The sequence below is a fragment of the Schistocerca americana genome, chromosome 3 (genome assembly GCF_021461395.2).
Source record: "Schistocerca americana isolate TAMUIC-IGC-003095 chromosome 3, iqSchAmer2.1, whole genome shotgun sequence".
Taxonomy (NCBI): domain Eukaryota; kingdom Metazoa; phylum Arthropoda; class Insecta; order Orthoptera; family Acrididae; genus Schistocerca; species Schistocerca americana.
The window spans coordinates 631685503-631700799 of NC_060121.1; the positions used below are offsets into that span (position 1 = coordinate 631685503).

A 15297-nucleotide genomic window follows, 5' to 3' on the forward strand; every position below is an offset into this window, starting at 1 on the left:
TAAGGATCAACATTTGAAAATAAGCAAATTTTTGAAGCACATCTCTGAAATTCTCCAGGCAAGCAAAATGAAAGGCCCAGCCTTTTCTTACTGGACTACAACATGCAAATGCCCATAAAATATTTTAACTGTTTTATTTTGAATGATGCACAGCTGCATAGAGTAGTAAGGTAAGCCTTGATTTACTGACAGTATAGTAAGCATTTAACATTGTGTTTTCCCTGATTCTACAAATTTTAACATAATGAAAGATTACTTATAAGAAAGCATGTTGTTATTTATTTATGCCAAATAAATGTAAGATGTACAGGAAGACGCTTTCAGATTATGTTGCACTTAGAAAAGTTGATGTGTCATGTTTGCATATCAGTTTATTGGACTTAAGTCCACAACAAACAGCCAGAGCATAAAAAAAAGCAAGTCAGGATCATACAAGAAATTGAAAACTGTGTTTTTGGTACAGCAAAGAAATTGATTAATTTTAGCTAGTTTTGCAGACTGCTTTTTTTAAACAGAACAAAAATTGTGGAATGTATATTTTTTAAAATGAGGTGTATCTCCAGTAGTACTTCAGCAAATCTCATATTTACAATGCAGTTTTTATTAGTATACATGTAATATGTAGTGACACAAACTATTACACATAGACAAATTATTTACAATTTTGAATGTAGTGGAATACTTCCGTCTTCTACGAGGACTCCTGGGAGACTGAAACAGAGAAGCAAGTGATTAATTGTATGAAACTATCATGAAAAGCAGTATTTCCTATACAACAACAGGAAGTAATCAGCTACAGGAGAAAAAAATCAGTTATTATTAACATTATATTCTTATACAACAACAGGAAGTGATCAGCTACAGGAAAAAAAAATCAGTTATTATTAACATTATGTCTAGGAAACCAGATAATTTACTTTGATCAGTTATGTGGCAAAATTGCTGGACAGTACTTACTTTCAGGTATATTTTTGAAAAGCTCAAGAACTCCATGTTTATCTCATAATGTGTAGCTTCTGTTGCTCCTGAGACGATAAATATGTTTCTACTGTCATGATTCTGGGGATCAAAAGAGGTTTTGACTAGTTGCCTGCTGGAGCAATAGCCTGATTCATAAACAGAGGTTTGGGCTTCTATTCACAATGAATTGTATATATGTACATTGTCAAAGGATCGGTAGCCCCATGCAATGCATGAAGAAAAAATCTGTCACTTTATTAAGCCTGATCTTTTGACTGGTGCTAACATGGAAGATCTGTTCTAAATCCTGAGCATGCTTCATTGTTTTTTGTTACATTTGTTGGCTACTACAGCAGAAATTACTGATTTGATACATGGTGGGCATTTAAAATTTTAGTCTGCTGTGGGAAAGTCTGGAGTGGTATTTTATGTCACCTATTGACCAAATGAAGAAATTGTCTCAGAAAATAAGTATTGAAATTAACTGTAATGTGCTGAAGCGATATCAAAGTGAAAAGCTTTCACCAAGCTGAGAGCAAGAGCATTATTTTATTGATTCTTATCAAATACAGAGCTTTCAGTTCATACTGATGGGTACCAGAAGTAAATAATGGGCTTTGGAATATAATATGATGATGTGAACTAAGTTCATTTATCATATTTTGGACAAACTTCAGATAATAATGTAGATATATGGATTTTATTAAGAACTGCATTTGTACTGTTAATACCAACTGCTCATTAAAATTACTTATTTTTTTCCAACTAAGCTGTTCTAAAATATGTCTTGTAGATGACGTTGAAAAGCTTTAATACAGCTAAGGAACTGCATCATGCAATACACAATTGCACTTATTTCTATTTTGACAATTGATTTTGGTCACAATGTGATCACCCTCAAGCTGTAAAAGATGTTAATATGCATTCCACAATTACAATAATTAATCAAAATCTTGAAGTCAATCCTGACTAGAGTTGTTTTAGTCATGTTGTTAGTTTCCACTGTAGCAAATGAGAACATGATAAGTTATGTCACAAGTTATACAAAATGGAGCATTTTGAGATTTTTATTAATTATTGCAATTGTGGAATGCGCAGTCACGTATAACTGTTATGATTTTTGGATGATAAGACTGACCAAAATTGACTGTAAAAATAAAAATAATTACAGCTGCATATTACATGATGCAATTTCCTTCCATTTAGTTGTAACAAAACTGAAAATAGTGACTATGTTCACTCATTCCCCAAAAATAATCTCCCATTTGCTGTAACTTTCCTAGACAACACCTTGTGTTGAATATAGTTTTGCTTTATACACATCTGTTTTCTGCTAAAAAACAAGAATCAGTGATGAAATATGCAACAAAATAAGAAGAAACAAATGCTGAAAAAAGTTAGAAATATCGAAACTCTGCATGATGTGTGTTGCTATAACCTAGTCACTTAAACAGAAAACTGTTTACGTGTTGTCCAGGCTGGTTGGAGATTACATATATCATTTCAGATAAGAAGAAAGATCAGACTGGGATGTAAAAGCATATCCACGACACGAAGAGGTGTTATATGGAGTGTGAAAAAATTATCCATGGACACGAAGAAAGCAGAATGTACATTAAAAAACATATTCAAAGATATACTCATAGTTTCTATTTGCAGCTGAGGCCTCCCAGAGATCGATCATCACGAGGAAGCAGTTTTCAGCCTAAGTAGATACAACTGTGTCTGTACACATGCAAAAGTATCTGCACCTCAGGTCAATTAAATTGGTTTCTATGTAGTTATGATCAACTACATTCATCTGCATGAAAAAAAGCAAGTTTGAGGACCCAGAGGCAGAGCATGCTGCCTGAGTAGCACAGGCAGGAACTGGTTCTTCATCACATCCTTCACACTCACTGTCTTCCTAGCACTAATCCCTACTAATCCTTGTCTTACAACTACATAAAATTCTGCTGCCACCCCATTTTTTGTGCTGCCCCCCCACCCCCAAATCATCTCTACTACATTTTTCTGCTCGCCACTTTGGTCAGATTTTTAGGTGTGCAGACTCTAAACCACAATGTCTTCTCAGCAGTACTCTATTCTGTCCCTCTCCATTACCCTCCCTTGTATTCCCATGTATAACATGACCTCACTTGGGTTGAAACAATGTAGCTACGTGATCTGAAAAACAATGTAAGTCTGAAAGCCGAGCTGCAATGTCCAGCTTTTGGATTATTTTCTTGTTGGGCACCACAAATTAATAAACCGAATGAAAATAACATTTGCACAAAAACAGTTCAAATTTCAATAAATGCTTTATTCTGCACAAGTCTGTACTGAATAAAGCTTTTATTTTTCAACTGAATCCTTGTGTGGAAATATTTCTGCATTTTGTGCAACATCTTGTGTTTGTGTGTATCTATTGCTCAGTGCCACTAATGTTACCAGTGTTCCTATTATTTACATTTGACATGAAAGTTGAGTGATTAGGACAAACACTCGAAATAAAATAACTAATCATAAAACCAACCTTTATATGTATATTCCAAAGCACTTGTAATGGTTCTCATGTCAGTTTCAATGCTTCTTGCCCAATTTTCTGCATCTCCTATTTCCTTCAGAGCACTACTAAAGCTCTCTACTAGGCTCACCCACTGTTGTGTTTGTTTAGCAAAATTAGTGGCACTGTGATGAAGCTGCTTTGCTTCAGCATCCAAACGCTTCTGATTTAGATATGCTTGAGCAACACTGAAACATGAAAATCAATCATCTGTTAAGCCACATTCCAAAGATTTTTTCTACTGTATACCAAAATTCTGCTGTTTACGTCCAACTCATTTCCATTAGTTTGGTAACATGCGTATTGTATGACTTATTTTGTCAAAACACACAACTCACAGTACTCAGTTGTCAATGAATTCACGTATAATGAAATGTAGAACCAAACTGATGCAGGCAGGATGAAATTATCCAGTTCTCACAATGTCTTAATACTCCTGAATCACACCAGGGTTATGGAAGCTCTTTACCTTTGGATCTTTCTACATTCTCTTGAATACGAAACAGCTATCGTGCGTGTCCATTTGCCTTCCAACACTTAAATGGGTGCTATGATTTGAAGAACCACAATTACCTAAATTCAAGATGTGGTGGTTGTAGAGGAAGCATAATGGTCTTTTTAGTTTATTCCAATAAATATAGGCATTTGGTCAGATTCCAATGCTGTCTCAATTTTCATGTTGTGCCAGAGGTCTGAAAGCTTGTAAAAGGAAGCGACAGAGCAGTTACATTTCAGTTTTCTTTATAGATATCTTGTGATATTTGCTTCGAAATGAATATGAATCCTAAAAGAAGGCAGAGTATATACATCTGGATCCTTCTAAATGCTGATATGATGTGCTTTCAACTAGACAGATATAAACTGGCAGAAAGTGTAAAGGTAACAGGAACAGTTTGGGAGGAGAGAGAGTTTTTCCCTTTCAAACTATAGATTGTCAACACAATTTAGTAGATTCTGTTATGAAAAGTAAAAACTGAGAGTAGTATAAGAGAAAAAAATCAGAAATGTGAAACAAGATCACAATAAATATTAATGGTGATGAAGCAAGGGAGTGAGGAAACTGACATATGAGTAAAAAGATTTGAAATGCAGAGCATGACTGAAAGCTACAGATGTGGCTGACAGGTGTGGATTACTTAAGTGCAGCTGAAACAGGAACAGGTAAAATGTTTAGTGTCAAATACAACATATAATAACACAATAAATTTTTTGGACAGAATCAACTAAAGTTTCAAGTACCGCCCTTCTGCTTTGATCTGTGATGTAACTGTCTCACGGTACATCACACTGCTGCAGTGTATTTCAAATGGACTGTGTTTGCAGAGGGCATGTTGGGGTATGTGGTGGCACTCTCTAGTGTGGGATGTTCCCTTCTACATTTTTTTGAGTACTGTTAATGATTTGCTGGACTTCTTGAGTGCTTCTTGTGAGACAAATATTAGAAGAGTTCACAATCTGTTGGTAAGTTATTTTGATGTTGGTAGTTATGGGCAATACACTCATTTTCTGGTTTGGAACTATTAGTGCTGTGTGGTGCTTATGGTTGTAGATTTAATTTTGTGTTTCATTTTTTGTTAGTTTTGGACATGAACAATAAAATTCATGAATACGTCCCTACATGCAACAATGAGGTGTAATATTTGTTTCGTTAGTGGTAGAAGAAAGAGTGAAAGAAATATTAAAAAGTATTTGACCAATTAAGGAAGGTTGGTCTTGGGAAATTCACATCACAACTGTGATGGCACAATGTGGTTATTACTTTAACACACACAAAAATCTCCATCTATTTTATTATATTTCATAACCTTTCATGATTTACATATGCCATCACTCCCCCCCCCCCCCCCCCCCCCCCGATGTATCAAGCCTTGGTGGCTATTTTACATCATCACTGAAAGTACTGACCATGAGAAATATTATAAAGATGACTCCCCCACAACGACTAAGCTTTTACATGTTGGCGAGGAGGGGGGGGGGGGGGGCAGTGTGGCTCAGCAGTCAATGATCTGAATGACCAAAGCAGTACAGTCTACTTCTAAGAGCTGGTCACTACCACATGGGTAGTAAAGGTGGAAAGGATGGACCTCAATACAGAAGATACAGCGGAAGAGGCAAAGCACCAAGCAGAACAAAAATTCATATTGTATCTGACTTCCAACAAGTGACTAAATGATTAGCATCTGTCTACATGCTGAGATGGTGGCTGCAAAAATCAATAGCATCTGTTACCAAAGTGTTTGGCTACAAAAGGCATTAGTTCCCATACTTGGTGGCCTGTTAAGACCCATCTGGCAATTTGATTACAGATGTAACATCCCACAAAGGGGTTAACACCCCTTGCTAATTTACTTTCAACGAAGACATGATCATAAACACTGAATGCAAAAGTACTCCAGTGTTGGAAACAGTGATGCAACTAGGCCATCAAATTCTGGAGAACATAGAACATCATGTAAGAAAGAGTTGGAGCTTCCTAGAAAGTCTCACATAAGGTCTAAGAAAAAACATCTGCTAGGCACACTGAACATTGACACTTCACTAAAGACTGGGAAACTTAAACAACTGATGGATGTATTAAACAGACACAACATACTCATACCAATATTTCCAGGAAACTAGATGTGGAGATGAGAATTCATCTGAACCAGAGGCCTACAAGATTTATAAAGGGGAACTGGCCATAAAGAATAAACAGAAAGTCACTTATGCTTGGAACAGAATCTAACAGAATCCATAACAAATTTTGTGTCCCCATCAGAGCAAATATCAATTCTCTCATTCTGATCAGCAAACAAGGGCTCTATGGTCATAAATGCACATACACCTACCAACAATGACAATAGAAAAAAATCCAGAAAAGGTCAAATAGTTTTGGGAAAAACTAGAAAATGGACAATCAAAAAATATCACACCACCACATAAAAGTACTTCTTAGGGACTTCAATATATGGGTTGGCAGAGAAGAAAAATACAAGGCATTAATGGAAATTTTCCCAATAACAATGGATCATCAATTTCTGTAAACAGTTCGATTTAAAACTAATGTCAACCTCTTTCAGAAAATTACCATGGAAAAGAAGACCTTGTCTTCTCCTAATACACCTTCAGGCTCATATCATTTGCATAATGTGGCATTAACCAAACAAATCGATACAAAAGTTATGGATGTATTGGTCAGAAGAGAACTACGTATAGATTTGAACTGCTTTTTGACAGAAATCAAAGACAGCTTTCAACCTAAAAAACCAAACCCAAAATTAAAAAAGTCCATAGATTTGAAAAACTTTTCTCTCAGACAACAGGAATGAATTCATTAAAAAGCTTCACACAAAGGAAATGGGAAATTGGGATGAGAGCAGATATGCCACAGTGGAAACAGTGAAAGAACAAGAACAACAAGGAAACAGGATGGTGGAATAAGATATGTGATGAAGTGGCAGAGCATAGACTAACAGCTGCTAAAAGGAGAGAGACTGAGATCAGAAGACAGACATAAAATAATATTCAAACAGAGGAGCTAAAATATAACAAAAATGACTATAGATAACAGATACAAATTTCAGACAGAACAACACTACAGACTTCTACAAAGTCTTCAAAGAAGAAATATCAGGGTACAAGCCAGTGAGTGAGCCCACACTGCAACGATTCAACATGCAAACTGATTCCAACAACAAATACAACTATAAGTTACTAACAAAATACTTCAAAAATCTTATAAATTGTGAGGAACTAACACAATGACTAATTTCCAAATAGCCTCAAATGGAAAACCCACCTTCAGAACCACTGTCACTGCATCAGACTTAAAATACACTGTCCAGCTGAAAAACAACAGAGAACCATGTGACAACGGGATATCAGCTGAGATGGGGAAATTGGGAGGGAAGAAAGAAGATGAAAATATTTATGAGGTTATTAAAGATTTCTGGGGGAAAGGAAGAATACCTAATGACAGAAAACAAGCCATAATCCCAACTGCTACATAAGAAGGGCGACAGAACAGACACCAATAATTATCAAGACAAATCTTTACTTCCAGTCACCTACAAAATTATATCCAAAGCTGAATAAGAGAAAAGACCAAGCAGACCCCACAATTTACGAGTACCAAGCAGGGTTCAGAAAACTAGATCATGTTCAGAACAAATTTTTAACTTGGAAACAATCCTCAGAATCAGAACAATGTGGAACCTTAACAAAGTTGTCTTATTCATTGACTTAATACAGGCCTACAATAATGTAGTCGGGCACACAGTATTCCTAATACTGAAAGAAGCAGGTATCAACTAAACCAGCAGACAATTAGTTGAACAGACACTCACAGAGATAACTTTGAAAGTTAAATTCCTAGAAGTTTTTGAAACCCTTGGAATTAACACAGTTGCGTGGCAGGGTCATGGGCTCTCACCGATTTGCTTCAATTTGGTCTTATAAAAGATCAAGAGACAGTGGAATGAAGAGATACAAGAGAAAAACATCTAAGGAAACCAACAAAATCATAAGACAGTGGAATAAAGAACTACAAGAGAAAAATATCTAAGGAATCCATCTATGTCAAGGAAGCTGAAGATCTGGGGTGAAATGTGTCACTTTTGCTGATGATATTGCAGTAATCTCTAAGGGCAAAACAGGTGCAAAGATAATGACAAAAACACTTCCCAAAAGTGCTGCTAAACCAGATTACAAATATTGTATGACAAAATGAAACATCAAAAGAGGTGATAAATTTAACTATTTACAAGAGCAGATACAATAAAATGGATTAGACAACACCACAAGTAAAGGAAGATTGAAGAAAATGGAATTAGCATACAACTTTGTAGTGAAGAATGCAAAGGTTCGACTTCATATGTACATGATACATAACCAACATGACCCTATAAGCTACACTGCTGTTTGTGTAAAGTGCAACGCTGAGAAGGAATTATCCGAATGGCGCAACACTTGGTGGAAGTGGCAACTGGTGTGCAAACAATATGTGATACATTTTGCAGCGAGATGGGGTACACGTACGCCGAGCACACCCCTTCCATGACGGTCCGACAGGGTTGGTCTTGTGCCCAATCTAGTTGGTGCAGAACTGTCGCACAAGGTGGAAACAATACAGAGTGCCAGTAAGCCTTCTCGACAGCAATGGGAGCAGTAACGGCATGCGAGTGGGTCGTACCGTGACATTTCGGCTCACACAGGGCACGCTGCTACGACAGTGATGTGTGTGTGGAAGCAGGGGATAGAGGAAGGTCGTATGCAGCGACGAGCGGAAACTGGACCATGCAACGTGACCACAGCACAGGATCTTGTCTGCATGGCCATTACGGACCATACAGCATCATCCACAGTGTTGGCTCGTCACTGGAGCACTGCAACAGGTATGAACTTTTCTGCATCCATGGTTTGTCACCGTCTGCTGCAGTTTGGACTGAACGCATGCATGCCATTACCTTGGCTTCCTTTGTCCAGAAAACCACAAGCTCCTCCAACTGCAATGGGCACGTGAACACCATCACTGTGGTGCTGAGTGGCAACGTGTAATCTTTTCAGATGAGTCCCACTTCAACATGTCCTACAGTGATGGGCGTATACGTGTCCAGCGGTACTGTGATGAGCGCAACCTGGAGGGCTACATCGTGGAGCGGCATAGTTGACACGCACCAGGTGTGAAGGTTTGGGGTGCCATCGGTTACAGCAACAGATCTCGCCTCATGTACGTATTGCGGGCACTCTGAACAGCAACCTGTACCTAACGGAGGTCGTGGAGCCTGACATACTCCTCCTGCTTCAGGCATCTCCACAGGTCACATTTCAACAGGACAATGCCTGGCCACATATTGCCAGGAATGTACAGGCCTTCTTCAAAGAGCGACGGGTACCATTGCTTCCCTGGCCAGCACATTCACCACAAATGTCACCCATCGAATGTGTCATGGGTATGGTTGTCGGCACCTGGTGTGTCACGGTCCTCCAGTAACTGGTGTCACAGATTTGTGGGCTCGGATACAAATTGCATCGAGGGAAATCCCTCAGGAACATATTCAGAACCTTACTGATTCAATGCCACGGCGAATAGCAGCTCTAATTGTAGCGCATAGTGCCCACACGACATACTGAATAGCAGGGCTCAAGGGACATATACAGATCTGAAAAGGTAATGATTTGTTACTTTTCATGTACCTAACCTGTGGTGTTGAATTAATTGAATTCATGCATTTCCTTCTTGGTGTTGCAATTTCCACAAACGATAGTACATTTTGCTCTCTAACAATGTGTGTACAACCCTGGTACAATTACCTCGAGGTATTCCTTCTAAGGGAGTCTCAAAGTAACTGCAGAAACCTTTAACAGGAAAGTAACAGTTATTATTCAACAATAACTTGAAGTTACACAATGACCCAACAAATATCTCTGATCACTTCCCCTGACAAAACAGAAGTGAGAACAAGAAGTGGCGACCTCACTTCCCAAACTTTCGTTTTTAAAGACTGAATAAATACAGATTTTCCTACAAATTTTTTGTACACACGGTGTGTGGATTACAGATAACATCTGTTCTCTTGTGCTTAACATTAAATTGGTTGCTTGACCATCTCAGAAAAATTTTATATTTGCTGGGTGAATTCCCCAATGTTTAGTAGCCACAAAAATATTTGTTTAAAAATTTATTGTTTATTATTTTGAAATGGTGGCCATATTTGTTTCAGGCCACATGCGATTTTTCGTATTTGCAAGATTCTACATTTTTTACAATTATTCAGTAGTGGATTGTCCTAAGCCTTTCAGATGAAATACATTTAGTTCAACACACTCTGGTCAAGCAACCAATCATTTTTTCCTTGGACCACTTTGTATGGATTGACCCTTTCGTGTATGAACCACAGCTTTAGCTCTAACATTTTTTTTTAATTGTATTTTTTTGTTGCAAGTGAAATAAATTGTGCCGATTATTTATGTACACCATAGGTACACATTACTCCAAGTACAAACAAAGCAGAAGGATTATTGTTTCCTGTGTATTCTTTACTCTATCATCTTTAAAGCAAACTATTGAAAAGATGGTGCTGTCGTAAATTGTGGTATAAAAAAAATTGTAAGTATGATTATCAAAAATTTTGGAAATGAATTTACGGCTTTTCTAGAAAAGAGCATTTTATTTTCAAAGTTAAGTCACAAGAGAAGTCTGCTGTTTAGTTCAGCATGTTTTAAGACAGTGAACAAAATTTCAGCTTGCTGTCTTTAATAGTTTTTAACCAAAGTGTACCAGAACATGAAATAATTTAACTTTTTTGAAGTTCAAGTTAAAGGTAAAAACTTCCAATTGAATCTCAAAGTTGAAATTCATACTGAAATTTGATATCACAAAAGTCTATTAACTGTGAAATTTTCAGATTTTTATCTGGTCCCCCAACAAAGATATTGCAGGCTACAAAACGGAAAAATTTAAAAAATTCATTTTTTAAAATAGTGTATTTTTTTAAACTGTAAGCTGCTCACCATTGATACTCCATAAAAAGTAACTATACTATACAGTGTAATAGTAGAAAAAATATTAAAGCTGAGAAATTAATCTTTCTTTGGAAAACTACTGTTCAAAAATTGAGTTTTTGTAATTTGTGGCTGACAACTTTAAACTATGAAAAATATATTAAAGAATAGATTCAGCTAAGTGATAATAACGTTAATTTGTAGCCCAGTGTGTGTTGAACTACACACATTTTTTTTCCTTGCAATAATTTACCAACAGCCGTACGTATTGTAGAATTTTATTTTATTTTATGAACTTCTATGTGCTACCAGTTTTGGCATTATACTGATGCCATCTTCAGGCCCCCATACAATGAGTAGAAGAAATGTACTATTATAAAAAATATTGAACATATGTTAATAATTGACAGGTATCATGTGAACTATTTAAGTGGCTCAAAAAGCCATATTGTATATCACTAAAACAATATGTAACATTAGGGCACATATGCTTCTGCCAATGTCATACTGTTGTTAATAGTTTCCACTGTTTTACTCGAATATAACATGATGTATGAACATATGTATACGCTATTATTCATAAAACCATACCACACAGTTGTAATAGGCCATGCAACACATCAAATGTACTGCATACATGTATGTGCAGTGGAACAGTGGAAGAATTTTTTTTAATATAATAATTAACTAATATAGATGACAATAAAATAAATTAAAATACAAGAAAATGTGACAACCATATCTGAATTCATAAGTTACAGATGTGTGGTCTAGGTCGTATTATGTGTGGTATGAAAAACAGCTGCCGCAATATTAACGATAAAAAGCATAAAAGAGTTTGTCTTAAAACGCAATTGAATTCACGAAGTAAACCAATGCAGTCGTACTATAAAATCATCAAACACCTGGTCATCGTAGGCACTTCATTAGGACCCTTATGTAGGACAGCCCCACATTGTGCTGAGTGGATTAATGCAATGCCAGTAGCTGCCTCATATAGTCATGGTTACAAAGAAGATTCTCAATCTCTGTGTATCAAAAATGTCCATCTCCATACATATAAGTCCTATACAATTTTGCAGAATTATACCAAGTGGAACTGATAAAATAAAAAGGAAAAGAAGAAAAAGACAAATATAGGAGGCCACTTATGTGTCTGAACGTAAATCTCAAAATGAAATGTATACCATCCCTAAGACTAAGGGTATCACCTATAACCATGTCGAATCATTTTCAGGTTGCATTAAGGCCAAGTGTGATAGCATATGAGATGATTAACCGGATCTTAAGTACATCCTCCAGTGTCATCATATTCTGTCTAATGACTTTAATGAGTCTGAAACTATCTGCATGTGTCAAAATGTCATGGTACCTAAAAACTGGTCAAAATATTTGACTAGCTAAAATCAAATAATAACAGACATATACCTATTAGCTACGTGTCATGGAATGCGATGTTGCATCAAGTATAAAATTGGTTAAGTGGCAACTTAAAGAGTGCAGTGTTTTAGTGATATACAATATGGCTTTTTGAGCCACTTAAATAGTTAACATGATACCTGTCAATTGTTAACGTATGTTCAATATTTTTTACAATAGTACATTTCTTCTACTCATTGTACAGGGGACTGAAGATGGAATCAGGATAATGCCAAAACAGGTAGCACATAGAAGTTCATAAAATAAAATAAATTTCTACAATACATGCGGCTGTTGGTAAATTATTGCATCAAGAAGTTCATGCCAGCTGTCGTCCCACAATGGATAATGGATCAATGAAGATTAAATGCATTTTATCTGAAAGGCTTAGGACAATGCACTATGAATAATTGTAAAAAATGTAGATGCCTGCAAATACGAAAAAACACATGCAGCCTGGAACAAATATGGCCACCATATCAAAATAATAAACAATAATTAAAAAAAAAATATTTTTGTGACTACTAAACATTGGGGCAGTCACCCAGCAAATATAAAAATTTTCTGAGATGGTCAAGAAACCATTGCTGGACCACTTGGTATGGATTGACCAAAAATGTTCCCAAAAGATGCCTTAAACGATGGTAAGCATTATATGGGCTTACATATCTTATTCTATGAGTTACACTGTTTAGAAAACTGACAATCTTTTTCAAAATTTCCCCTGGTATTCACAGACCAGTGCCCTTAACAAGCAAGAAGTACAGTTCTACTTTAATATGTTACAGTTGCATGTTACAATTATAGTAAACTTGCACTTATCAGAAGGTAGTGTTTGAAGTGTCATTTTCCAAGCTAACCGCAGTAGGCCTACTGTACTCATTTCAATATTGAATCCTGAGTGATTCAGATAATTTCATAATTGTTGACAAGCTCTTAAAAATCTCAACTCCTGTTCTTCAATAATGTTAAAGAAGCAATGTACATGACACTTTTAAGGTGACTCTATACACAAAAATTTGTAAGATGCAAATAAGGTGATTTTGCAAGACTAATGTAGCGGTCAGTCCTGAACTATGCATCACTGAGTGTATCAGTGCATTATACGTCATCTCATAAAAACTGAATAAGCTGGTGCTTTGCCCTGCATGTATAGGACACTATAACACTGTTCCAAGGGGGCGTCCACGACATTCCCTTTCATTAAAAGCAACTGTACTGTGTTAACCAATAACACTCCTCAATCACCATTACATTTCTTAACCGGAAAATGTTTACCAAGCATTAAGTCCATTGCAGCTGGTATCCACAACTTTGTAATTATCTTAAGTTCCATTTGTGGATACACGCTTACTGAAATGTTTTTGTTTCTGTAATTCAACTGTGACAGCTTGTGCCACTAATTGTGATATGGCTATGCACAGTCTATAATTATACAACATTATGAAGTATATTATGTATCACAAAACTGATCAACAGTAACAGAAGTAAGAAGATAAGTGCTGCACATCTCATCAATCAAGATGTCATCAAAGGAGGATAGAACAAGCATGAGGCCCTTTTCAAATGAACAGTTCTGTCATAGTCAACATGTGGAAACCACTTAGAAACTGAATACAAATAGCAAGATGACGATTTCTATCTATATATGTATACCACAAAGCACTTCTTCCATATTTATTTTTTAATGAAGCCATTCTCTCGCATTATTATTATTATTAACTCTGCGGTGATCATTATGAGAACTGGCAGTATGCATTATTAAAGGACCAGGAATGAAACAGTGACTTTACATTGCAGTTTCTTAGTGTTTAACTTAATCCGGTACTCACAAATTTGTGTCAGCAGTCAAACTGCAAAAACTTTGAAGCATCTGCTTCAATACCTGCTTAACGAAATGTAGAAACTTATCCCTCAACAACACTTAGCTAAAAAGTGTATTAAGTGGTGTGTTCTACAAGAAACTGACATTTTTGAGAGGGTGCTGTAAATTTTTATTGTCCATTTCAATTTGAAATATTTAGAATTTATACATACCCTACGTTTAGGTGGTCAACTAAAGCCTCTGTCAAATTAGTTGCCGCAGCAACAGCTTCTCTTCTTTTCTGCTCTGGTGTGAAAAAAAAAAAAGAAAAGAAAAAAAACAATTACTTGTGGCTATTTTCGGCAAGATGCATGTTTATATTGCAAACTTTTACAGTACGTTAAAATAAAGCACTGATTTTCGACGTTCATGCATTTACCCTGCGCTTCCTTTCGAGCAGTTTGTTTGGCTTGGTGTTCCTTAACTAAGGTGGATAACATTTTAAAGATCTTTTTTCGAATAGTACACAATTTTTTCTGTGCTTTAATCGTTGTAGTCGAAGTTATTCTCGATTACTAAATCCGTATGATCTTGACGATTGTATCGATCTTTCGACTACAGTAAGTCTTTGACCGCGAAGTGTCCAGCGTGCGTCTATATTTATTTATTTAAATGTCAAGTTCCGTAGGACCAAATTGAGGAGCAAATCTCCAAGGTCATGGAACGTGTCAGTACATGAACCTACAACATAAAAAGTAATAACAGATAAAAATAAATGTTCATGAACCTGAAAGAAAATCAGTCCATAAGTTTAAGCAAACGCTATCAGCAATACGATGAGAATCATCTTAATTTTTCAAGGAACTCCTCGACAGAATAGAAGGAGTGACCCATGAGGAAACTCTTCAGTTTCGATTTGAAAGCGCGTGGATTGCTGCTAAGATTTTTGAATTCGATTGGCAGCGTATTGAAAATGGATGCAGCAGTATACTGCACACCTTCTTGCACAAGAGTTAAGGAAGTCCGATCCAAATGGAGGTTTGATTTCTGCCGAGTATTAACCGAGTGAAAACTGCTTATTGTTGGA

General features: G+C 36.3%; 1 protein-coding gene across 1 annotated transcript; it reads right to left on the reverse strand.

Moving 5' to 3' along the window:
- Positions 1–580: 580 nt before the first annotated feature.
- LOC124605626 (biogenesis of lysosome-related organelles complex 1 subunit 1) lies at positions 581–14809 on the reverse strand. Its single transcript, XM_047137440.1, has 4 exons — positions 14650–14809; positions 14444–14516; positions 3476–3693; positions 581–711 (listed from the first exon to the last, which is right to left on the reverse strand). The coding sequence occupies exons 1-4, from the start codon at positions 14708–14710 to the stop codon at positions 692–694; spliced, it is 372 nt and encodes a 123-aa protein (XP_046993396.1). The 5' UTR covers positions 14711–14809; the 3' UTR covers positions 581–691.
- Between the last annotated feature and the right edge of the window lie 488 nt (positions 14810–15297).

Coding starts and splice junctions, on each gene's coding strand:
- LOC124605626 (XM_047137440.1), bottom strand. CDS start 14,710: ATGTTATCCACCTTAGTTAAGGAACACCAAGCCAAACAAACTGCTCGA. Junction 3,694..14,443: donor GTTGACCACCTAAACGTAGG/GTATGTATAAAT, acceptor TTCATGTTTCAG/TGTTGCTCAAGCATATCTAA. Junction 712..3,475: donor TTTGGAATATACATATAAAG/GTTGGTTTTATG, acceptor TCTCTGTTTCAG/TCTCCCAGGAGTCCTCGTAG.